The 25,873-nt window shown below is 42.2% G+C and overlaps 2 protein-coding genes across 6 annotated transcripts in view; one reads left to right on the top strand and one right to left on the bottom strand.

Moving 5' to 3' along the window:
- The first annotated feature begins 1,016 nt into the window (after window positions 1-1,016).
- On the top strand, window positions 1,017-17,683 carry FKBP9 (FKBP prolyl isomerase 9). The gene is made up of 10 exons (XM_035129105.2): window positions 1,017-1,395; window positions 4,878-5,023; window positions 6,049-6,238; window positions 6,733-6,878; window positions 7,879-8,068; window positions 9,913-10,058; window positions 13,079-13,265; window positions 13,616-13,761; window positions 15,060-15,223; window positions 16,320-17,683. Exons 1-10 carry the CDS (start codon window positions 1,115-1,117, stop codon window positions 16,497-16,499), a joined length of 1,776 nt encoding a protein of 591 aa, XP_034984996.2. The 5' UTR covers window positions 1,017-1,114; the 3' UTR covers window positions 16,500-17,683.
- Window positions 17,684-19,999: 2,316 nt separating this feature from the next.
- NT5C3A (5'-nucleotidase, cytosolic IIIA) overlaps window positions 20,000-25,873 on the bottom strand; it is a 29,732-nt gene continuing 23,858 nt past the window's right edge. For all 5 annotated transcript variants that reach the window (XM_060280584.1, XM_060280581.1, XM_060280583.1 and 2 more), the window contains 2 exons: window positions 25,524-25,724; window positions 20,000-20,382 (listed from right to left, as the gene is read on the bottom strand). In XM_060280584.1, coding sequence (XP_060136567.1) covers window positions 20,281-20,382; window positions 25,524-25,724 — 303 coding nt within the window. In that variant the 3' untranslated portion in view covers window positions 20,000-20,280. The remainder of the gene's footprint in view (window positions 20,383-25,523; window positions 25,725-25,873) is intronic.

Below are 25,873 nucleotides of genomic sequence, written 5' to 3'. Positions count from 1 at the left end.
TTCCAGGGGATCCTTTCCCCATGTAAACTCTTAACATTTTCCATCATGAGAGGTGTAGACTTCTGTCACCTGATCTGAAAGTTCACTCTGTCCTTATTAGAAAAGCCAGGCCAGCAATCATCTTTTCTGGTTTGTAGAGTGACTATCTCTCAAACAGAGGAGTCGTCTGAATCATAGCTGCCAAGTTTTCCCTTTTCTCACGAGGAAGCCTATTCAGCATAAGGGAATTTCCCTTTAAAAAAGGGATAACTTGGCAGCTATGGTCTGAATAGCCCTTTTATGTTAACAACATCATGGGCGTAGCAAGGATTTATTGTTTTTATTGGGGGGGGGGAACGCTTTAAGGTTTCGGGGGGAGGGAGAGAACTGAGTACCAGGGTCAGTTAGTTAAATACAGTATATTGATATATTTACACACACACCCAGTTACTCTACGCCCATGAACAGCATCCTGTTGATCTGACTTGCAAAGGACGCTTTCCTGTCCTAAGCGAGCGGCTCAAAATACTCCGGTAGATCATTCCTCCGCTGCAGTAATTCAACTTCTTCCCTGCGACTTCCTACTCCAAAGGCTTTGCGCGCTCCCGCTCCTCATCGCCCTGGGGTCCGAGAGGATGGCAGGGCTGGGCAGGGCAGCTGCTCTGCTTGAGGCCTCGAGGAAAAAACCCCGAGCCCTCAGCAGCCGCGTCTCTGGGCTGGAAACGAAGAGGCGCCACGTCGCGACGCGAGGGGACCGTTGCCCCACCTCTAAGTTCCACCCCCGCGAGACAGGGGGAAAAAACCACGCACGAACTATAAACTTGACTCTTGGCGGCTCCCGCTCTCCCCTTTGGTCGGCCTTTTCTCCCTCAGTTTCCCGAGTGGGAACGAACAAGCAGACCCCCCTCAGGCACCCGCCTGGTCTCCCAGGCCCTCCTCTTCCTCGACGTCCCCTCGGGGCTGGCTCCTCCCGCTCTGCAAGCGGAGAAGCAGCGGCTGGCCGTTCCCCCCCCCCGCCCCGACCCTCCTCCTCCTCCTCCCTCCGCCCCTCTCCACGTTTGCAGCTCTGGGAAGCCGGGATTTCGGCGCAGGACCTCCGCCTTGGCCGCGCCTCCTTCTCGCTCGCCCCATCGCCATGGAAGGGCCAGGAATGCAGCCCGGCTGGAGGAGACGCCACCGCCACGGCCACCGCTGCTGCTGCTGCTTCTCGCCGCTGCTGCTGGCGCTACTGGTGAGCTGCGTGGCGTGCCAGGCTCCGCCGGTGCCGGCCGCCGGCGAGCCGCCGTGGGACGGCAAGGATGTGCTGGTGGAGCGCAGCTACGTGCCCCGCGAGTGCCCGCGCACCGTCCGCGCCGGCGACTTCGTGCGCTACCATTACCACGGCACCTTCCCCGACGGAGCCAAGTTCGATTCCAGGTACGGCTCCGCTTTGCGTGGCAGCCCTGCTTGCGCGCGCTTTCCCGGCAGCGAGGCCCGCCGGAGGCAGCGGGACTTGCTCCCCAGGCGTGCATGCACACGCTCGCGAGCCTTCGCGCTCGATCAAGCTCGCTGGCCAGCCGAGCGCAGTTCAAAGTGTTGGTGCTGACCTTTAAAGCCCTAGACCAGGCACCCCCAAACTGCGGCCCTCCAGATGTTTTGGCCTACAACTCCCATGATCCCTAGCTAACAGGACCAGTGGTCGGGGAAGATGGGAATTGTAGTCCAAAACATCTGGAGGGCCGAAGTTTGGGGATGCCTGCCCTAGACGGCCTCTGTCCAGTATACGCGAAGGAGCGTCTCCATCCCCATCATTCTGCCTGGACACTTGAGGTCCAGCGCCCAGGGCCTTCTGGCGGTTCCCTCACTGCGAGAAGCCAAGTTACAGGGAACCAGGCAGAGGGCCTTCTCAGTGGTGGCGCCTGCCCTGTGGAACACCGTCCCATCAGATGTCATAGAGAAAAACAACTACCGGTACCAGGCTTTTAGAGGACATCTGAAGGCAGCCCTGTTTAGGGAAGCTTTTAATATTTAATAGATTATTTTGATGTTCTGTTGGAAGCCGTGGGGTATTATTAATAACAATAACAATAACAATAATTTATTATTTATACCCCGCCCATCTGACCGAGTTTCCCCAGCCACTCTGGGCGGCTTCCAACAGAACAGAACATTAAAATGCAAATAATAATAATCCCAAGATGGCATCCAGCCCAGGGCGGCTTTTGATGTGGGGCAGAGCACCCGCTTCGCACGAGGGAAACCGCAGCCCTGCCCTCTCCTGTGAAAAAGGTCCTCGGTGGCGGGGATCGGGAGCCCACAGTCTGAGAGAGCTCTCCCCATTAGGCAATAATGGACAGTGGTACCTTGGTTCTCAAACTTAATCAGTTCCGGAGGTCCATTCCAAAACCAAAGCGTTCCAAAACCAAGGTGCGCTTTCCCATAGAAAGTAATTCAAAATGGATCAATCCGTTCCAGACTTTTAAGAACAACCCCTAAAACAGCAATTTAACATGAATTTTACTCTCTAACGAGACATTGGTCCCTAAAATGAAAGTAATAATCAATGTACTGTACTATAAAGTGAATAAGGCAGTATTGTAGATGATAAAAGTTAAAATTAAATTTTTCCCTTACCTGCACTGATGATAGTCGTTGTTTGGGTGGGGGGCTTTTATCCATTTCCACAGTCACACAATCAATCATTCAGTAGCTGAACTGGGTTCCACACAGTCACAAAAACGAATTAACCGAAAAAGCCTCAAAAACAAAAATGCAAAATAAATGGCAAAAACAAAAGCGTCAAACTTAATCCATTCCGGAAGTCCGTTTGACTTCCGTAATGATTGAAAACCAAGGTGCAGCTTCTGATTAGTGCAGGCACCCCAGAAACAATAGCCGACAGCCACATCGGACGTTCGACTTCCGAAAAACATTCAAAACCCAGAACACTTACGGTACTTCCCGGTTTTCAGCATTTTGGAACCAAGGCCTTTGAGAACCAAGGTACCACTGTACAGCTCTATGCAGCCAACTGCTAGGGCTGAGGTCCCTTGCCCCCCCCCCCCCCAGATTTGAGTGGGTTGTCCCTCCCAAGTTTATGGGCATTGCCATTCAAATAGTGTGCATGTACCACATCATGTGATCAATTATGTGGGGTGGGGTTTACATGGGCTCCCTCAATAGTTTATTCAAGTGGGCACCCCTGGCTCTAGGTGCATAGGCATCTGTTTATAACCTGAGAAGCCTGGGAGAAGCCATACCTGCCATCATCTTCAAAAGACAAAGGTATACAAGCTCCTCTCCTAGTCTAGAAAACCCCATCAGTGCCAGATATAGGGTGGCGAGCCAAGGGGGCACAACAACAACAACAACATTAAATGCCTATATTTATACAGGTACCAACTGAGAAGATGGTACAGATGCTTTATGTTTGCATATGATTTATGCTGCATTTGGCCCTGCAAATTCTGTTATGTTCCACAAAGTATTGTTTGTAAGCTGCTTTGGGATTCATTTGAATGAAAAAAGGCCCAGAACTACTAATTAATAAATCAATAGCCATAACAAAGCAACTGTACCAAAAGGAATCATTGTGAAAATAATAAATACGATGGGAGTGGGGGGGGGAATTGCCAAATTTTGTCCTCCCTGCAGGCGCCACATCAGCAATGTCTGCCCCTGACCCCACCCAAGGCGGAGAGGCTGCTTACAGTGCAATCTTTTGGATCACAGGGCACCCCCTTGGGCCTGCAGATGTAGCTCTGGAACTGATCCATTTCCAAGTGATGGAGACACTTAGGAATGTTGCCGCACAATACAGTAAACTGGCCTCTGCTATATTTCTCTTTGTGTATGATACTTTTGAATGCATTCCCACTGAAGTCCTTGAAGAAAGGTAGATTTAATATAACTTGGGTGCACTGTAAGTTTGCCTTTGAGTAAAACGTAGGCTATATCTAATTGCATCATAATTATAGGGCTGTATAACAGCCCCTGCACAAGGCATAGAAGGGGGTGTCTATTTCTCCTCTAGTGAGAGGGCAGCCTTTGTGGCCAGGGAAACTGCATCTTGTAAATAGATATAATGTTAATTATCAAAAATTCCCAAGTGAATATGCCCTTTGGCAAAATTCCAGACATCTCTCTGGAAAGAATGCATATTTTTGGAAGCTTATATTTTTTTACCCTTTCAACATTGTTGTAGAATGCTGCATTCCTAACCCCACACCTTGGGAATAAGCCCCATTGAATTCAATGAGACTTACTTCTGAGTAGACATGATTGGGGTTGCACCAGGAGAGCCAAACCATTCATTCCCCCCTATCTGTCAATCAAATTAAAATTGCCTTGAATATGTGCTTTCTGTCATTATCCATTCCAGACAAAAGAAAGTTCGCCTTCACGAAAGTTGTGGCAGAAATGTTTTGTTTGTTTGTGCTGAATCAGCTGCCATGAGTTATTCTGAGTTTGAAAGATTGGTGAAAAAAATTCTCCCACTTCTTTTCCCACAACAACTGTTTAGATCTCTCTCTTAGCCAACCATTATCCATATTTTGCTTTAAAATACCCCTGCTGCCTCAAATTCTTTAGCCTTTCCTAGTAGGAAAGATACTCAAAGGTCTACATCGTGTTGGTTTTCTACACCCTTTCTAGCTGTAGGACTGTCCAGGGTATCCCACACAGGGTATGAAAGCAACACATGTTTAGATGGCTTTTGAAAGAGAGATGAGACAAGTTCATGGGGGATCAGTAGCCGTTAGTCATAGTCATGACTGAGAAATGGGTAAAAATAAAAGAGCTGCCAACAAAATACCTGTGAATGAGATTTAAGTGAATTGCAAATGAATTTGCAAGTAACCTACTGTGTGTTCGTTCTCCCTCCCCCCTCTCTCCCTCTCCCTCTCTCTCTCCCTCTCTAGCTATGACAGGGGTTCCACATTCAACGTCTTTGTGGGGAAAGGCCAGCTCATTGCTGGGATGGACAAAGCTCTGATCGGCATGTGTGTGAATGAGAGGCGGTTTGTAAAAATCCCACCCCATCTTGGCTACGGGAGTGAAGGTGTTTGTGAGTACGGTATTCTGTATGGAAATGTTCATCCAAGACAAGCTGTTGAAAATACAGAGTTTCTAACAAGTCCATCAAACCCGACTTTTTTAATGAATGCCTTGCTGCCTAATAAGTCCTGTTCATGGGATGTATCTGTGGATCTGGATGTGTGGATGAGGAGGGACCATGCTGACGGACTCTGCCTCCCAAACTCCACATCTTCATTTTAAGTTCTGAACTTCTGAGAAACACGTGGAGTTCCTGCTCTCTCTCTCAGTCCACGTATTTAGATCTCTGGATATGTTATATGAATTGAGTTCGGGGGGGGGGGGGGCTGATTACTACAGGCAGGGCCACAGTCTCATGCACACCAAGCAGACTATCATTGCTAAAGTTTCCCCCTGTCCTCCACATCAAGTCCTTTTGCCCTTTTCTTGAAAAACATGAGAATCTTTGTTTTCTCCCCATTGTTCATTTCTTTAAGACAGACTTCTAGCTACAATTGTTGCAGAGAATACGTGATGGCAGAAATGTCCAGCATGTTCCTCAGTGAGGAACAAGTTGCTGTCCTGTTCTGATCAAGATTAACGTAATACAATTAAATACAATATTTAATACAACTTCAGTAGTGATGACTTTGAGCAGGGTAACAGTAGTAAAGCGAACTCTCTCCAAGTCAGTTGTTTCCCCTAATTTTTGATAAACAGAGGCATTTCCAAGTTCCCTGTGAAGAGGGATTGATTGATAATCCACGCTGGGAATTCTTGCTCTGGGGCGGAAATGGTGGGCTGTATCCAGTAATTCTTAGCAAACGACAGCTCCCAGAATGCTTTGGGTGAAGCCATGACAGCTGAAAGTGGTATTATAGTGCTCTAAATGTGGCCTCTGTCTCTGTACGCCTGGGCCACTGGTGAAACAGTTCCTTAGCCAGCCACAGTCTTTTGTGCATGCCTGCTACATCTTGAAAGAGACAGTTGTTTGTTACATTAATTCTGTTTTTTCAGCAAGCATCATTTCCGTTTTAATATATTTTGCATTCACAGCTGGTGTCATTCCTGCAAACTCAGTGCTTCACTTTGATGTGCTTTTGATCGACCTTTGGAATTCTGAAGACCAAGTTCATATTGAAACTTATTACAAGCCAGAAAATTGCACAAGAACAATCCAGGTGTCTGATTTTGTAAGATACCACTACAATGGGACATTTCTAGATGGTACACTGTTTGACTCGAGGTAGTTAATATATATTTCTTTTTTTTTATTCATGTTTTCTGAGGTCTTGAGTTTTGAGGGCTTGTGCGAGAATTTACATAAAAATGTGAATGAAAATATTTCGTTGGCAGGGCTGGGAAAAACCTATGCCTGAGGCTTAGGAAAACCACTTCCTGTCAGTATAAGACAATATTAGACTAAATAAACCAATGGCCTCTCACGCCCGCTATAAGGCAGCTTCAAATGTTCAGCTTTTAACCACTAAAGCAATAGGGAAAGAATGTGGCGTATTTGGCATCTTCGCCTTTGTGCAACTAAGTTTTGTTGTTTTATACGCAGCAGAAATTGTTTGAAACAAAATGCGCATCAATCTACATTGATTTTACTCTGTCCAACTCTTCACGTTTTCTCCTGCTTCCAGTGTTAAAAAGGAAGACACTGACTATAAGTAACTTGCTTTTGTTTATATCATCAGACACTGACTATAAGTAACTTGCTTTTGTTTATATCATCAGCCACAATAGAATGAGAACATATGACACTTATGTGGGTATCGGTTGGCTGATCCCCGGTATGGACAAAGGTCTCCTTGGAATGTGTGTCGGAGAAAAGCGCATTATCACAGTGCCGCCTTTCCTGGCGTATGGAGAAGACGGAGATGGTAAATGCCAAATTTGTTTATGCCACTAGTGAATATTATAACACAAATGCAAACGCATAACTGGTAGTGGATATATAATTAATCACAATGTCATTCAAAATATACTAATATGCCACTTCAAAATAAGGTATATATCATACAGTACATCTCACATTTCCAGCTGATGAAGACTTTATTCCGAAACAGTGAGCTATTCCGGATACACTGTCCTCTTGAGACTTCTGTTTAAGACTCCTGAGAGACGTCTTCCTTTGAGACTTTTATAGGACGTCTTCCTTTGAGGGACTTGGCGTTGGCATTCCTCGCTATTCATTGACTTGTTTGACTCCTCATTTGACTCTTATATATACAACAATTTACAGTCACTTGTATATTTTGTGAGATGTACTGTATGATATATACATTATTTTGAAGTGGCGTATTCGTATATTTTGAATGACATTGTAATTAATTATATATCCACTACCAGTTATCACCCACCCAGCGTCTTGCGTTCGCATTTGTGTTGATTGTTACATTTTGCAACACAGGGGTTTGTGTTTGTCCACGCTAGTAAATATTAGGCAACCCTGAGAAACAAAAATGAAGAGAAGATCTTTCCACAGAATTTGAACTCATGTTTTGTGTAGGAAGCAACTGATCAGTCAATCAACTCAATATCTGATTGCCCAGGGAATGTTCATCTTTAGTCTCAGTTACAGTTTACCGGTAATTTCTTTCAACTTTCTCTTAATTTTTCCCGGATAGAAAATTGGCAGAATAACCAGACTGCTATTAGCAAAATGAAAGTTGTTTTTCAAAAATTCCTGGAAGTAGAATCTCTCATGTTGATTAAAAAACATAAGTTGCTTTAGAATTGGTGGGGGTGCAGAGAAATGAAATGCGTATGATAGCCTGGGATAGATGTGAGGTTGAGGGTATGTATATATGTGGGGTTTGCTTGAATTTCTTTCTGAATTCCTGCGTTGACTTAAATGCCCACCGTCTACCTTGGTTATAGGTAAAGAAATCCCGGGTCAAGCGTCTCTGGTCTTTGACGTAGCTCTCCTAGATCTCCACAACCCCAAAGACAGCATCGCTGTGGAAAAACAATATGTGCCCGAAACCTGTGAGCGTAGAAGCCAAGTAGGGGACTTCCTCAGATATCATTATAATGGTACACTTCTGGATGGCACATTGTTTGATTCTAGGTAACCACACTGCTAAACACATGTTTCCTACTTTCTGTTTCTTTCTTTCTGTGTTTTTATAGCTCTGTTCCGCTGAGCATTCTTGAAAGGTATTCTAAGTAGCTTGGTAAATGTCTTCAATAATCAATCAATAAATACCCTGTTTCTCCTATTTTAAGACGTAGTCATAAAATAAGCCATAGCAGGATTTTTAAGCATTCAAGGAATATAAGCCATACCCCGAAAATAAGGCATAGTGATAGGCACAGCAGCAATACCGGCCGTGGCAGGAGGAGGAGGAGGAAAAATATAATACATCCCCTGAAAATAAGCCATACTGTGCTTTTTTGAGGAAAAATAAATATAAGATGGTGTCTTATTTTTGGAGAAACACGGTAAGACTAAGAAAAAGTTTTTAAAAGTAGAGCAATGGTTCCAATGGATGTGGGTTATCCTGAACTCTCATTTTCTCTCTGTTTGAAACGAGATTTAAGTAATAAATGCACAGAAGATGATGTAGACAGAACAAGCAGACAGAAAAGCACAGCTAATAGGACACCAGCACATAAAGTAAACACATTTGGGAATTTTAAAAATACTTCCTATTTCTCCTCTTGAGTAACTTTAGTGTATAAATGTTTAGAGGGTTTCCCATTTTCCATGATAATAAATGGGAAGCAAAAGTGGACCTGCTAGTTTATAATAACTTGTACGGTGAAAACCAATTCTTTACGTTTATAGCATCTTTTATCAAAACATGTCAATATGCAATAAGAATAATATCACCAATCAAAATGTTAAATGCTTTGCTTCTTCCTGTTGTGGATAATTACTTTTGGACATTTACTTACAGGGGCACATGATTTAACAAAGAGCATCTGTTTCAATTATCCTAAAAGAATAGAAAAAAATAGCCATTCCGTCCCATCTTAGCACTTAGTGCTTAGATTGGAGAAAACAGATCTCTATGCCTGATGTTATATGACATCAGGTGACTGACAGATGGATGTGGTTTTTCAAAAACATCCTTGCAGCCAAATTCAGAGGCGTGGTGGACCTAGGTGCAGTGAGAGGTTCTCTATTACTTTGTTAGACCCCATGCTATTTTTGCTGACATACTTGAAAGATCAACATCTTTCAAACAGAACATCTATCAAACAGAAAAGATAAATTACTGTTTCAAATGGTACTAGCCGCTAGAATTGTCTATGCAAGATAATGGAAGGGAAAAGAATCTCCTTCATAAAAGCATGGCTACTTTGAGTAAGATCATACAGATTATGTGGGTTAGACAGGGAAAACAAGGGTTTAAGAAGTTTGAATCTGAATGGGACCCATTTAGGAATTTCTGGAATAAAAATCAAGGGGTGACAAGACACAACCCTATGTCATGAGAGTAGTGTCTCTTGATTGGATGACATTAATATGCTATTCTGGCTTGGTTTTTGATTTGTTGGTTTTGTGTTTTTCATACCACAAAGTGGATAGCTTTTTCTAGTTTTGTTCATTTTATCCGACTTCTCATTTTGCTGCTGTACAGTATATTAAAATAGTTTTCTTGTCTATGCGATTGGTCTGCTCAGTACTGTTTAAGGTTACTTCACCTATCCGTTAATATATTTATAATCTTGTTATATATTTGGCTTGCTTTTTTATTCACAGTTGAAGTTTTACCATATAATACACATTTACGTATTTGTTTTGCTAGTTTAATTTCCTCACTTCTTCTAGTCACACTTGGGTTTGGTGCTATTATCAGACATGACTTCATCAATTTAACTACCCCCTGTTGATACTTCTGATGTTTTTGCTGTAGAGCCAGTAAGGTGTGGGCATATTGATAACAATCTTAGTTTTGCCTATAGTTATTCCCGGAACCGAACATATGATACCTACATTGGGAAAGGTTATGTGATTGCTGGGATGGATGAAGGCTTGCTTGGTGTATGCATTGGAGAGAAGAGGAGAATAACCATCCCACCTCACTTGGGGTATGGCGAAGAGGGAAGAGGTGAGTACTGTTTTTAATTCAGCAGCAGTGCCCTCCAGTTCAGTCATTCTTTTACTTCAGCATTTAAAAGATTTCAGGCCCAGTGTACTGCATGGAATATGATTGTTGGCCTTCCATCTTCCATTTATATATATATATAATTTTTAAAAATTAGATTTCTTTTGTTACAGCAAATTACAAATACAATTATCCAATTTTACATTTTACAATTCCCCCCCCTCCCATTGACTTCCCTCATCTTCCCCTTCTGGTTTGTTACATTATTTGTTATCTTCTTCATGTTAAATAACTGTAAGTGTTATTGCATTGTCTTTCTTCATCTTTTACTTGAATAAAATTGGGAGGGAATGTTTATTCAAAGGCCTTCCATCTTCCTGGTTAGAAGATAGGAATCAGTGGAAGCTGCTGTAGCCCTCTCTCTTGGCAAAGCTTCAATTTGTGCTTGCCTTTGCTTGGAATAAATACAAACTAAATATCAACCATGAAATTCCCTGAAATGAGAAGTAATTGACTATAATACAGATTAACTGAAAATAATAATAACCACTTAAACAAATGAATATAAAAAACTACTAGAGCAAAACTAAACGATGCAAAAATAACTTAAGTAATAATCAAAATCCTTGACGGGATGCTGGCTACAAACCTTGTTTCACTGTGATTAACAGTTTCCTCAGAAGGAAATAGAAAGATACTAGACCAGGCATCCCCAAACTTCGGCCCTCCTGATGTTTTGGACTACAGTTCCCATCATCCCTGACCACTGGTCCTGTTAGCTAGGGATCATGGGAGTTGTAGGCCAAAACATCTGGAGAGCTGCAGTTTGGGGATGCCTATACTAGACTCTAAATGACCCAAGTTCAAAGATAAAGGGTAAAAAACCTAGCGAAAGAGAAGCTTATGATAATTTTAATTGGACTTAAAGGAAGCCAATAGCATTCCAGTAATAAAAGGTTAAATACCCAAACGTAAAAGCTCTAATTCTGCATCCTCAAAAAGGTTTGGAAACCTAAAATGCAGAAAGCAAGGAGGAATTCAAATTAAGCTATATTAGCTTTTAAACAAATTCAAAATCTAGTTTTTCAGGGGCCTAGTCAAGACTTCTGCTTAGAAGAGGCATTTCACAACCATCAGTAGTGAATACTTTACTTATCTAATATTCCTCTTTCAAGTTTATGGGAAATTGTATTGCTAGAAAGGAAATATGAAACTTAATACCAGCCAGAAAAAAACTGGGCTTCTTTAATCCTCAAGCGGAAGGGAAGAAAAATCGCAACACTAATCTGACACCGGTGATTGAAGAGATCGTAAATTTGACCCAGGCAATACTTGAAAATTAACCATACAGCTTTGGTTAAATGTTGTGCCTCTCAATAGGGGAGAAGCACAGTACAGGAAAGGTCATTGATTACATTTTTTAAAAATGCTCTGCACATTTAAACAATGCTTTGCACATAATTCTGTAAAACTTGAAATCTTCCACTAGCTTTTAACTAGGAATACTGAAAATATTGCTCCTGCCAACCTAGCAGTTTGAAAGCACGTCAAAGTGCAAGTAGATAAATAGGTACCGCTCCGGCCAGTAAAGCGAGATGAGTGCCGCAACCCCCGAGTCGTCCACGACTGGACCGAACGGTCAGGGGTCCCTTTACCTTCACTGAAAATATAGATAATTATCTCATGTCTCACCATCTTGGAATTCGTGCTAATTGAAAATTATCACACTTGCCAACCTCTGAGAAGCCCCTTTCATGACATTTGGAGATGACCAAGTCTCATTTGTGGAGTAGCTACTCTGTTTCTCCGAAAATAAGCCATACCCCGAAAATAAGCCATACCCCGAAAATAAGCCATAGTGATAGGCAATTTAACCTTTTAGGTTATATAATAAAATGCAAGTGTCTCTGTGTCCACGTTCTCCGTGTGTCCCTGGGCTACTGGGCATGTGCCCCACGGACACAGGGATTGGACGGAGAGACTACAGCCCCACCCCCCACCCCTCTGCCCTGCACTGGCTCAATAAGCAGTTAAAACAGAGGCCACCAGGTGGAAGGCAGGAGCAGGCAGCAAGGCCCCTTAGCAGGGCAGGCCCTCTCTCAACGTGCCCAAGGACCTGAGGAGGAAGCCGGGACAACCCAAAAATCGAGGCCCCGGCTTCTCCTCACTAACAGGCCCGAAATTGAGGCCCAAACAGCGCAAGCAACTGGGAGACCCCCGCTGGGCCGGAACGGCCAGGAAAGGTGTGGGGAGGCCGCCGAATGCTCAGCGCCAACCGCGGGACCCTCAGAAAGCGCCGGGGCGGCCGCAAGCCCCCCGGACGGCAAAGCTCCCTCCCGGACGCAGCAGGCGACTGAAAAACGGCCGCGGAGGCCAACAAAAGTAGCAGGAGCCACCCCCACCCCCCAAAAAACTGGGCGTAGACCCTGGCGGCCACTGGGCCCTGGCAGCAGCAGCGCTATTGACGGGGGGAAAGTTAGGAACCAAACGGCAGGCGCAAAAAGCGCGCGAAAACAGGGTGAGGAGGGATCCACACTCCAAACACAAGCTTTGGAGGGGGTAAAGGAAGAAATACCCCCCGCACCCCCTAGCCAAGCCCGGGCTGTAAAGGTAAAGGGGGGGACTTTGGCTTGGGGTTTGGGAACGGGGGGGGGGGAATTAGGGATAAATTAAGGATCAAAGGGAGGGGGGGAGGAACAATCAATTAGACAAGGAATAAAAGCCCCCCACGAACAGCCGCCACCGAAAAAGGCCGAATGTTCTAGCGCCCATTTATTAAATGGGCTGAATGACACTAGTACTTAATAATAATAATAATAATAATAATAATAATAATAATAATAATAAAGACATCCCCTGAAAATAAGCCACCGTGTTGTTGTTTTTTTGAGGAAAAATAAATATAAGACGGTGTCTTATTTTTGGAGAAACACGGTACATAATTTTAGTAGATCAGATCAGTTCGTTACTGTAAGAGCAAAAGGGTGGGTGGCTTCTTTTCATATAATCATTTATTGTTCTAGGAAAGATTCCGGGATCTGCTGTGCTGGTCTTTGATATTCATGTGATAGACTTCCACAATCCATCTGACTCTGTGGCTATTACCACCCATTATAAACCTACCAATTGCTCTGTTCTGAGCAAGAAAGGCGATTACTTGAAGTATCACTACAATGCCTCACTCTTAGATGGCACTGTGCTAGATTCAACGTAAGTATGTAGTTTAGCAGCAAAGAACAATAGAAGCATGAAACTGGGAATATTTTGTGCATGTGCGCCTACCCAATTACTTATTTTTAAAAATTTGCTTTCATTAAGTTACAATTGGTGAGAGAGTAATGATGAAGAGAAGGGCTAATAAGACTGAGGGGTTTGTGGATTCTGGGGTCACTTGTATTAACAAACGTTCTGCATGGTCCAACTTGCAATGTATTTCTTAGAGTCTATTAAGAATTCAGATCATCACATATAAATTGGAAATGGTAAATGTCAAAAGGCTGGAGGAGGCTGATGTTTCATTGGCACATCCTAGCTTGTGAACTACTATTTTCTTCTTTCAGGTTTAGCCTTGGGAAAACCTATAATATAGTGCTGGGTTCTGGACAGGTTGTATTGGGAATGGATATGGGTCTCAGAGATATGTGTGTTGGAGAGAAAAGAACAGTTATTATCCCACCCCACCTTGGCTATGGAGAGGCTGGCGTTGGTAAGTGGACAACACTTCATATGTCTTTTAGCACAGTGAAGCTAATAGTGATGCTGACACACAAATGTGTCTGGTCTTCTGCAGCATGTGCCGCAGCTCACTTCTGTGAGCAGTCTTGTTTTGTTCCTTAAATGTGCTCATTGGTTCATGAACAACTCTTGAGCTGGTGTATCCTCCACACCCCTTTCTTTAGCTCCCAGCAGAATCTGAATAATGAGAGATCTAGCCGAGGAGGATTATTTGGAGCCAGGAGTACTGCACTTTGAGAAAGTGTGCCATTGATCGATGTAGCACTTAGCTGCAATTTAAGTAAGAATATTAGTCTAAAAAGAATATTCACAACATGAGATGTTGAGAATATAGCCATTTAATGATACTACTACTACTACTACTACTACTACTACTAAGGGACACAGGTGGCGCTGTGGGTTAAACCACAGAGCCTAGGGCTTGCTGATCAGAAGGTCAGCGGTTCGAATCCCCGTGACCGGGTGAGCTCCCGTTGCTCGGTCCCAGCTCCTCCCAACCTAGCAGTTCGAAAGCACGTCAAAGTGCAAGTAGATAAAAAGGTAAGGTAAACGGCGTTTCCGTGCGCTGCTCTGGTTCGCCAGAAGCGGCTTTGTCATGCTGGCCACATGACCTGGAAGCTGTACGCCGGCTCCCTCAGCCAATAACGCGAGATGAGCGCCGCAACCCCAGTGTCGGTCACGACTGGACCTAATAGTCAGGGGTCCCTTTACCTTTACTACTACTACTACTACTATTACTCCCAACATTTATTACCCACCCTTCTCACCAAGGTCCCAGGGCGGGTTACAATTAAAAACACAATATTTAAAACAGTTTAAAACTTAAATTTATAGAAATATGTCATAAAAATATACACTTCAGTTGTTAAAAGCTAAGGTAAAGAGGTGCATCTCTATAATATTATATAATATTATATTATTATATTATTTACTATGGTTTAATCTCAGAATGATGAAAATGGCCCAAATTAATAAAGCAATGGGGAAAGGCTATACAGTACGTACTTGTGAATTAACAAACAACCTTACCTTAATAGTCACAAAGCGTAGTGCACCTTCTAAGATAAAGAATACATTAGCCATATTTCTTTTGGATGCTGCAGGCTTTATTTTCTCATATTTTATCTTGCTGATGTTTCTAAGCCAGTGGGTGAAATCTGAACAATTTGTATTAACTGCACAATTTGTGAATGCTGGGGGTGGACCAAATTCCCAAATGCTCCTACATAACAGAAATCTAACTTTATTTTTTGTTATTTACTGTTACAGAAGGAGAAGTGCCTGGTAGCGCCGTGTTAGTTTTTGACATTGAACTGTTCGACTTGGTGTCTGGCCTACCAGAGGGCTATATGTTTGTATGGCATGATGAAGTCTCTCCTGATCTCTTTGAAGAGATTGATAAAGATAAAAATGGAGAGGTTCTTCTGGAAGAGGTAAGGTTTTGGCTAGGAAAGCTGCATTGGAAAAAATTCTATAGGAGCTAGTAAGTTCACAGACAGCATACAGGGCACTGAGTGGAGGCCCAGTCTTCAAGCAATATATTTAAGATCATGTTTCTATTCTGACGGGACAATCATTTATGGAAAATTAAAACAAATATTTCTACCCATAGCAATGCATATGATCATGCAGTTGCTCGAGACAAGCTTTGGACATTCTACAGAAACAAGAGGCCAACGTGCTTCTAGGTCTTGAGCATCGGAGGGAGATACATAATTCTATACAGAGAATAGCTACTCGTTAAGAGGAATTGATTGAAGCCCAGCTTCAATTGATCTGATTGAAGCCCGGCTTAAGTGAATGTCCCTAACAAAAAATCTCACTCAAAGGGTCAGGACATAGCAGCTGTTGCAGTAGTAATGAATACAAACACTGCTTGTGGGAATTTCCCAATTCCTTTAAGATATTTGAAATTCCAGCAAAGGCAGCAGTACTGACACGCACCTTGGAATTTAAGTACCAATTTGACACCTGAACATCTCAAATGACACATATACAGTGGTACCTTGGTTTAAGAACAGCTTAACAGTTTATGAACAACTTGGATTAAGAACGCGGCAAACCCAGAAGTAGGTGTTTTGGTTTGTGAACTTTGCCTTGGAAGCAGAACATGTTTTGTTTCCTGTTGAGTGTGTTCCATTTGTAAATTGAGTCCCTTGCTGCTATGGGAAAGCACACCTTGGTTTAAGATAAGGTTACCAGACGTCCCCGTTTCCCGGGAACAGTCCGCAGATTTACAAATCAGTCCTGTGACAAAAGCCATCTATTTAGTAGGAAGTTGAAAAGTGTCCCCGGATTCATTGAAATTTTTTGGTAACCTTAGTTTAAGAACGGACTTCCGGAACGGATTAAGTACTCCACTGTACTCACTAGAGATGAAGTATTAACTGGTATTTTCTTAGCACTGTATGTGAATATGAGGGGATAGATGCAAAGGAACCAAAACATCCTATTTGCTGGAGTTTAAAGATTAAACAACCTGGCTGCAAAATTCACTTTTCTCTAATGTATTTATTTTTTAAATTGTAGTTCGGCAACTACATCCACGAACAGGTCAAGGCTGGCAAAGGAAAGTTAGCTCCTGGCTTTGATTCTGAAACAATTGTGAAAAACATGTTCAGCAATCAGGACCGAAATGGAGATGGCAAGATTACCGCTGATGAATTCAAACTGAAAGACCAAGAGCCACAGGGACATGACGAACTGTAGTTTGTTTTTAAAATTTGTAGGAGCTAAACTGCTGTCAGAATGTATGCACAATAGAAGTGGTTTGAAATGTGTGTGTATACTTAAAAGTGTGGACAGTGAAAATGAATACTGTCTTTGTAAGAGTGAAGTAGGCTAAAGTAAGGGGAAGACTATGGCATTACAAAATTGGGTTCAATGACTTAAAAAAAAAGTGACACAAATCTTGTGACATACTTTTTGAGAGGTGGTAAAGAATTTTGAGCTTAGAACAAAAATGTACATTTCTGTTAAACTCCTGCACCATGGCCCTGTTCGGTTACTCTCCAACTGAAGTTTTATAATCATCTCTCCAAGGAAGAGAAAACCTACAATGGGAGAAGCTGCACTAAATCTTTTTCAAAGTCGGTATCCCAAGTCAGATGCTATGGTAGCACCATGAGCAGTACTGGAAATGGGGAGTCATGTTTCCCTAAGGATTGTAACTGAAGCTATGAATACAAAAACCAATCACAAAAAGTGTATATCATTCTTTGCCCCGTATCAGAACATGTCCATTTATTTTCATGGGCCTCCTCTTGAGTATCACCCTGAAATTAGTCTGTCCTCACTAACGTGTATTATAGAAAAAAGGAAGCAGAACTTTACTATAAATATGCTGCAATATGCATAATGGTAGATTGTAATTGTGTATACAACATATGGCTACTCCATCTACTTTTTTGTGCAGTGACTCCTCAACTAGAGAACTGTCATAAGTGTACTTCAGATTGAATCTCAGGTCTCATTTGTGTCTATAAAAACATTTTGTTGATCATAGAATTGTAGAGTTGGAAGGGATCATGACAATCATCTAGTCCTGCAAGAATATGCACCTGTACGGGGATCAAACCAGCACCACACACTGAGCAATTGAGCTAAAATATCCTGCGGCTAAAGAGCACAGGAGCGTAAATTAAGTGAGTGACCTCCCCCAAAGGGAAAAGGAGCACAAAGCCACGGTCCTTCCACGAATGGGAATGTACAAAGCGTCTTCTTTTTTAATTGTAGAATGGTGCTAGTCTTAAAACTATGACATACCTTTCAAAACACCTTTGCAGTAAGCAAAGTTATGTTTTATATGCTTTGTGATATTAATAATGTCTTGAGGATTTGTCAAGTGTGATACATGCTGTTATTTTTATTAAAATAAAATATGGACAAACACATTCTGCACTACTCTTCCTCCATGTACAGGTGACTGAAAATGGGGAAAGGCTTAACAAGTGACAATATTGATTTAAATTAGGGTTTTCAATAAATATCTGAACTGCTTGGCTAGCGCTGGAATTGGAGCTGGGACATAGGTATTCAAATCACATCCAAAAGCTCTCTGAAAGGTGAACAAACCATTTATGTAGTTGTAGCCCAACTATTGAAGGAAAGTGTACAGGGTGAATGAGCAAAGGACTGCAAATTAATATTGCATTCTTTCATCTTTTATAATTGACTACAGGCCGAATGTGGGTAACAAATGAAATGCACCAATTATGAACAGTACAGTCATACCTCGGTTTAAGTACGCTTCGGTTTGAGTACTTTCAGTTTAAGTACTCTGCGGACCATCCGGAACGGATTAATCCACTTCCCATTACTTTCAATGGGAAAGTTCGCTTCAGGTTAAGTACGCTTCAGTTTAAGTACTCTGCGGACCGTCTGGAACGGATTAATCCACTTCCCATTACTTTCAATGGGAAAGTTCGCTTCAGGTTAACTACAGTGGTACCTCTACTTACGAATAACTCTACTTACGAATGTTTCTACTTACGAACGGAGCTCCGTCCGGCATCTTGGATGCGGTTTAGATAGGATTTTTTCTACTTACGAATGTTTAGATAGGGCTGCTTCAACTTACAAATTTTTTCGACTTACAAATGTGCATTCGGAACGCATTAAATTCGTAAGTAGATGTACCACTGTACAGACTTCCGGAACCAATTGTGTACTTGAACTGAGGTACCACTGTACTTTAAATAATACTGGCTGCTTTTTGGTTTCTTTTTCCGGCCAAGGGAGAGTGGTGTTTTTTGGTTTTAAGCTACCCCTTGTAAGTAAAAGCTGTTTAGTAACTGAAATAAGAGATGAAAAACTCCCTATCAAAGCTCTCTAGAATTGATATATGTATTCACTTTATTAGATATCACCTAAAACAATACCATGTATCTGCATGAGGAGCTGGGCTAGAATCATAGTAGTGTATTGTAGAGTTGGAAGAGAGGGTCATTTAGTCCAATGCCCTGCGATGCAGGAATCTCAACCAAAGCATTGTTGAAAGCATTGGGCTCTCATGGGAAACAGATTCATATAGGCAGTTTGTCTCACATGGGTGTGTTCCAAGTAGTAATCATGCATAAGAATTGGGCATGGATCTGCCTGCCAGGTAGCCCTTACAAGCAGCAGCAGCCTGCACCCAAAAGCAAGGCATGCCAATATGGTAGAAGCTCTTCTTCCAGACTGGCAGCTCCATTTGTTCTGGATAGTCTTCCTAACTGTTTAGAACTTGTTTTCCTGGTTGGGTTAAACAGTAAACCCGTGAAGAGTTTTACCTGATTTATAAGTACCAATTTAATCAATTCACACTTTCATTCATGAGAATGCACATAAATAAAATTTAAAAGTATGGCGTCTCCAACTTTTTTGCTTTGTTCTAGAGTCAAACAAAAAAGTGAACCCCACTTCATAAATGCTCTCCCCATCTAGCTTGAAGAAATGAGTCTCCATTTGGGGTAAACTAGGAAGCACAAACCCTTTCTTCTGAGAACCATTTGAAGGAGAAAAGATCCCAGGTTGTGCTGGATAGTGGATCAGAACTGGCCAACTCTACATCCTCTCCTGCTTCCTAGTTTAGCCCCAAACCAGCTTTTATCTGCCTCCTGCTGGACAGAAATGTGGATCACAGCTGTGCAAGAATCTTTCATTTCGAAACACTTAACATTTTCACGAATAGTTACATGAGACATACTATGGCAGAAATAGAACTAATGCGTGGTATTCATTTTTAAACAGTTTAAACAGTTAATGTATATCTCATCACACACTTCACTAAGGTAACACTGAAATTATATCCTTTATACCTAGCTTGGGGGAAAAGCATGGCAGTGCTACTGAAAATATTGTTTTATGTGTATTGCTATTTGGTAAATTAGAAAAAGTGTCTTTAGAACTGTTCAGGGCCAAAACATGGGGCAGACCCAAATCTTATTATAAAGCACTCAATATCTGTTTCAGCATTATTATTTTTATAGCCAGCATGATTTTAAAGATCGCAGTGTTTAGTCTTCACTCTTGTGTACTGAAAAGAGCAGTCAATAGCAAGCTTTCTCATCTGTGTTCTGTGTATCTTTTTCAAGAATATACAAATATCAGCAATATTAAACCCCTTAAACTCAAAAGGTGCAACTTTTATGAACTGTAATCAAGTCAATTACCTCCACATGTGCTTATTCACCATGCTGCTTGTGCGTTTTCTACAACAGCCCCACATATTCTGAAAACATCCCTTTATTGTGCATGAATATGAACTGAAGGAACTCTTTTCCAGTTATCCATACAATCTATCCATTAGAATAAATAAGGGGTTCCATTAAAAGTGATGGGGGGGGTGAGCGTCCAGAAGATCATGGATACAGTACAGTATATTACTTTACAAATAAAGTGACTCCCATACAAAACGGCGTCAAGATTGATATTCTAAGATAGCACAGGCATGCTGATTTGTCCAACTGCCTTCATCAGGAGGAAAACAAGCAAATTCCAATGATGCTCTTTACAGAATCTTTTGTAAGATTGAGTTGGCCACATCTAAAGAGTCATCTTTCACCAACACAATATCATAGCAGTCCATATATTTCTCCAGCAATTCTTCAACCTAGGTTTTAGAATGCAAAGAAAAACCCAAATGTCAGAAAAAGTCAAACATCAAGAAACATATTACAATTTACCAAGTCAACACCATTTTAAAAGGAAAGTGACGATATGTTTTTTTTCCTTTTTACTAAGTACCGGTAATGTAGGTGGTTTATTCAAAGATGTTTGCAACCAGATTTCAGAACTCTGGAATGGCCTTTAAAGTACAAAGGATTCAACCATGTTCCCATAATTTTGAGAAGCAAAATATAATTTGCTACCCTGAATACATAATGCAGACAAAAGCTATTTAGCACATATGTAAGTCAGGTTGAAGCACTGCGCTCTCTCTCTCTCTCTCTCTCTCTCTCTCTCTCTCTCTCTCTCTCTCTCTCTCTCTCTCTCTCTCTCTATATATATATTTGGGGGGGAAACTTGCTTAAATACAATGCAATCTGACATTTATATTACAACCATACTAGGAGTCAATGAGGTATGAGATGTGGTTGCTGAACGTAGGCTAGGTTTAGAGTTAATAAGGATATCTGAGGAGTAGATAAATAAAAATAAGTATCACAGTTGATTAATATCGTATTTATGTACAGTCAACGACCATTTCTGTTCCCGCCCCCCCCCCCACGTGCATCAGTGGAGCACATATAAGCACACCCTGCCTGTTCTGCCCTTTTGTGACGTTTTCAGTCATTTCTGGGTTCAGTGCTGTGTGCAATCATGTGTCTTTTGGACACATGTTAATCAGTCACCTAAACAAAGAAAATTTTTGTTCCGTACTATGGGGTAATAATGGACCGGTTCAAACAAATTCCATAAAACCTTTCTTTCAGCTGCTGCGCACTTAATTCCGTTGTCAGATTTGACCTGTATGATATTCTAGAAGACAAACAATGATCTTGAATAGGGAATGCTGTCACTAGGACGGCCCACCCCAAACCAACATTGTCAGTGTCTTAGTGTCAGGCAAATACATTCTTGTTTATTGGTTATTTGAGAAGGACCAATGACTGGATGCTTGACTATGTTTTAAGTAAAGGTAAAGGTAAAGGGACCCCTGACAATTAAGTCCAGTTGCAGATGACTCTGGGATTGCAGCGTTCATCTCGTTTACTGGCCGAGTGATCCCCTTCATGGATCAATGCCTTGTCGTGGCGAAGGGGCTTGAATAACTCAGAGAAGCTATGAGCTATGCCATGCAGGGCCACCCAAGATGGACAGGTCATAGTGGAGAGTTTTGACTAAACGTGATCCACCTGGAGAAGGAATTGGCAAGCCACTCCAGTATCCCTGCCAAGAAAACTCCATGGACAAAGACAACAGGCATATAAAAGTTATGACGCTGGAAGATGAGCCCCTCAGGTCGGAAGGCGTCCAACATGCTACTGAGGAAGAGCGGAGGACAAGTACAAGTAGATTCAGAGCTGATGAAGCAGCTGGGCCAAAGCCGAAAGGACGCTCAGTTGCGGATATGCCTGGAAGCGAAAGGAAAGTCCGATGCTGTAAAGAAAAATATTGCATAGGAACCTGGAATGTAAGAACCATGAATAGAGGTAAGCTGGATGTGGTCAAAAATGAGATGACAAGAATAAATATCGACATCCTGGGCATCAGTGAACTAAAATGGAAGGGAATGGGTGAATTCAGTTCGGGTGACTATCATATCTACTACTGTGGGCAAGAATCCTGTAGAAGAAATGGAGTGGCCCTCATAGTCAACAAAAGAGTGGCAAAAGCTGTACAGTAATGGGATGCAATCTCAAAAATGACAGAATGATCTCGATACGAATCCAAGGCAGACCTTTTAACATCACAGTAATCCAAGTTTATGCACCAACTACCGGTGATGAAGAAAGTGAAATTGACCAATTCTATGAAGACCTACAACACCTTCTAGAAATGACACCAAAGAAGGATGTTCTTCTCATTACAGGGGATTGGAATGCTAAAGTAGGGAATCAAGAGATAAAAGGAACAACTGGCAAGTTTGGCCTTGGAGTTCAAAATGAAGCAGAGCAAAGGCTAATAGAGTTCTGTCAAGAGAACAAGCTGGTCATCACAAACACTCTCTTCCAACAACACAAGAGACGACTCTACACATGGATATCACCAAATGGGCAGCATCGAAATCAGATTGATTATATTCTCTGCAGCCAAAGATGGAGAAGCTCTATACAGTCAGCAAAAACAAGACCTGGAGCTGACTGTAACTCAGATCGTCAGCTTCTTATAGCAAAATTCCAGCTTAAACTGAAGAAAGTAGGAAAAACCACTGGGCCAGTAAGATACAATCTGAATCAAATCCCTTATGAATACACAGTGGAAGTGAGGAACAGGTTTAAGGATTTAGATTTGGTGGACAGAGTGCCTGAAGAACTATGGATGGAGGCTCGTAACATTATACAGGAGGCAGCAACGAAAACCATCCCAAGGAAAAGGAAATGCAAGAAGGCAAAATGGCTGTCCAACGAGGCCTTACAAATAGCGGAGGAGAGGAGGCAAGCAAAATGCAAGGGAGATAGGGAAAGATACAGGAAACTGAATGCAGATTTCCAAAAAACAGCAAGGAGAGACAAGAGGGTCTTCTTAAATGAGCAATGCAAAGAAATAGAGGAAAACAATAGAATGGGGAAAACCAGAGATCTGTTCAAGAAAATTGGAGATATGAAAGGAACATTTCGTACAAAGATTACCATAATCAAGGACAAAAGTGGTAAGGACCTAACAGAAGCAGAAGACATCAAGAAGAGGTGGCAAGAATACACAGAGGAATTATACCAGAAAGATATGGAGGTCTCGTACACCCCAGGTAGTGTGGTTGCTGACCTTGAGCCAGACATCTTGCAGAGTGAAGTCAAATGGGCCTTAGAAAGCACTGCTAATAACAAGGCCAGTGGAAGTGATGATATTCCAGCTGAACTATTTAAAATTTTAAAAGATGATGCTGTTAAGGTGCTACACCCAATATGCCAGCAAGTTTGGAAAACTCAGCAATGGCCAGAGGATTGGAGAAGATCAGTCTACATCCCAATTCCAAAGAAGGGCAGTGCCAAAGAATGCTCCAAATACCGCACAATTGCGCTCATTTCACACGCTAGCAAGGTTATGCTTAAAATTCTACAAGGCAGGCTTAGACAGTATGTGGACCGAGAACTCCCAGAAGTGCAAGCTGGATTTCGAAAGGGCAGAGGAACCAGAGCCCAAATAGCAAACATGCGCTGGATTATGGAGAAAGCTAGAGAGTTCCAGAAAAACGTCTACTTCTGCTTCATTGACTATGCAAAAGCCTTTGACTGTGTTGACCACAGCAAACTATGGCAAGTTCTTAAAGAAATGGGAGTGCCTGATCACCTCATCTGTCTCCTGAGAAATCTCTATGTGGGACAAGAAGCTACAGTTAGAACTGGATATGGAATAACTGATTGGTTCAAAATTGGGAAAGGAGTACGACAAGGTTGTGTATTGTCTCCCTGCTTATTTAACTTATATGCAGAATTCATCATGCGAAAGGCTAGACTAGATGAATCCCAAGCAGGAATTAAGATTGCCGGAAGAAATATCAACAACCTCAGATATGCAGATGACACAACCTTGATGGCAGAAAGTGAGGAGGAATTAAAGAACCTTTTAATGAGGGTGAAAGAGGAGAGCGCAAAATATGGTCTGAAGCTCAACATCAAAAAAACCAAGATCATGGCCACTGGTCCCATCACCTCCTGGCAAATAGAAGGGGAAGAAATGGAGGCAGTGAGAGATTTTACTTTCTTGGGCTCCTTGATCACTGCAGATGGTGACAGCAGTCACGAAATTAAAAGACGCCTGCTTCTTGGGAGAAAAGCAATGACAAACCTAGCCAGCATCTTAAAAAGCAGAGACATCACCTTGCCGACAAAGGTCCGTATAGTTAAAGCTATGGTTTTCCCAGTAGTGATGTATGGAAGTAAGAGCTGGACCATAAAGAAGGCTGATCGCCGAAGAATTGATGCTTTTGAATTATGGTGCTGGAGGAGACTCTTGAGAGTCCCATGGACTGCAAGAAGATCAAACCTATCCATTCTTAAGGAAATCAGCCCTGAGTGCTCCCTGGAAGGACAGATCGTGAAGCTGAGGCTCCAATACTTTGGCCACCTCATGAGAAGAGAAGAATCCTTGGAAAAGACCCTGATGTTGGGAAAGATTGAGGGCACTAGGAGAAGGGGACGACAGAGGACAAGATGGTTGGACAGTGTTCTCGAAGCTACGAACATGAGTTTGACCAAACTACGGGAGGCAGTGCAAGACAGGAGTGCCTGGCGTGCTATGGTCCATGGGGTCACGAAGAGTCGGACACGACTAAACGACTAAACAACAACAGAGCTGGCGTTTGTCTGCAGACAGCTTCTGGGTCATGTGGCCAGCATGACTAAGCCGCTTCTGACGAAACCAGAGCAGTGCACGGAAATGCTGTTTACCTTCCCGCTGGAGCAGCACCTATTTATCTACTTGCACTCTGATGTGCTTTTGAACTGCTAGGTTGGCAGGAGCTGGGATCGAGCAACGGGAGCTCACTCCATCGCGGGGATTCGAACCGCTGACCTTCTGATCGGCATATGTTTAAAGTATGTTTATGTAATTTTATTATTTAGTTTTACTTTTGCTGCAAATTGCTTTAGGATTTTTTGTAGCAGGAAGAAGTACATTAAACAATCCTAACCTAATGTTACTATATCAGATGAGAAAATAAGTTTGCAGATCAAGAAAAACTAAAACAGGAAAACCACTGCATAGTAAGGTAGGCAGCAGTAATGCAAGGTACAGTCAAACCTCGGTTCCTGAACCCCTCCGTTATCGTACGTTTTGGTTCCCCAATGCCGAAAACCTGGAAGTTTCACTTTCAAAAACCTCCCGGTTTTGAAAGTTTTTTTGGAACCTGAACGTTCAACGCGGCTTCCGCCTGAGTGCAAGAAGCTCTTGCAACCAATTGGAAGCCGCGCCTTGGCTGTCTAACGTTTCAGAAGTCGAAAGGTGTTCCAGAACAGATTACGTTCGACATCCAAGGTTTGGCTGTATTAAGCTTCTACCCTTGAACAGATTCTGTGTTAGAAAAAGGTATACATGACCATAAAATCTAATATTATGGACATTATGATTATCAAAGAGACAAAGACTTACCTTATCGTTTAGATACCCAATCTTAAGAATATGCTCAACATTTGCCACTCCATCTGCCATAGTTAAATCTCCTTGAGAATCTCCAAGCAGTATGATGTTGCTGTTGTCCTTTAATTGTTTGAAGTACTCTGTATTTTTCAAGGCGCCATCATGTTTGTTGTAAACATGAATCAGTTCCCCTTTAAATCCTTTTAATACGCCCTGTTAAACATGACAACAATTAGTTCTAAGAATGGTCTTAGCAAATTAACAAGTGTCCCTTCTGTGTCTCTTTAGAACGTTTCCAAGAGGCTTTATTCTTTCAACCAACTACAATTATATGATGCTTATAACAGTGAGAATAATGCTTT

Source organism: Zootoca vivipara, chromosome 12 (genome assembly GCF_963506605.1).
Source record: "Zootoca vivipara chromosome 12, rZooViv1.1, whole genome shotgun sequence".
NCBI classification, from domain to species: Eukaryota; Metazoa; Chordata; class Lepidosauria; order Squamata; family Lacertidae; genus Zootoca; species Zootoca vivipara.
The sequence above is the reverse complement of the archived record's forward strand: the minus strand, read 5'-3'. Positions and strand labels throughout refer to the sequence as shown.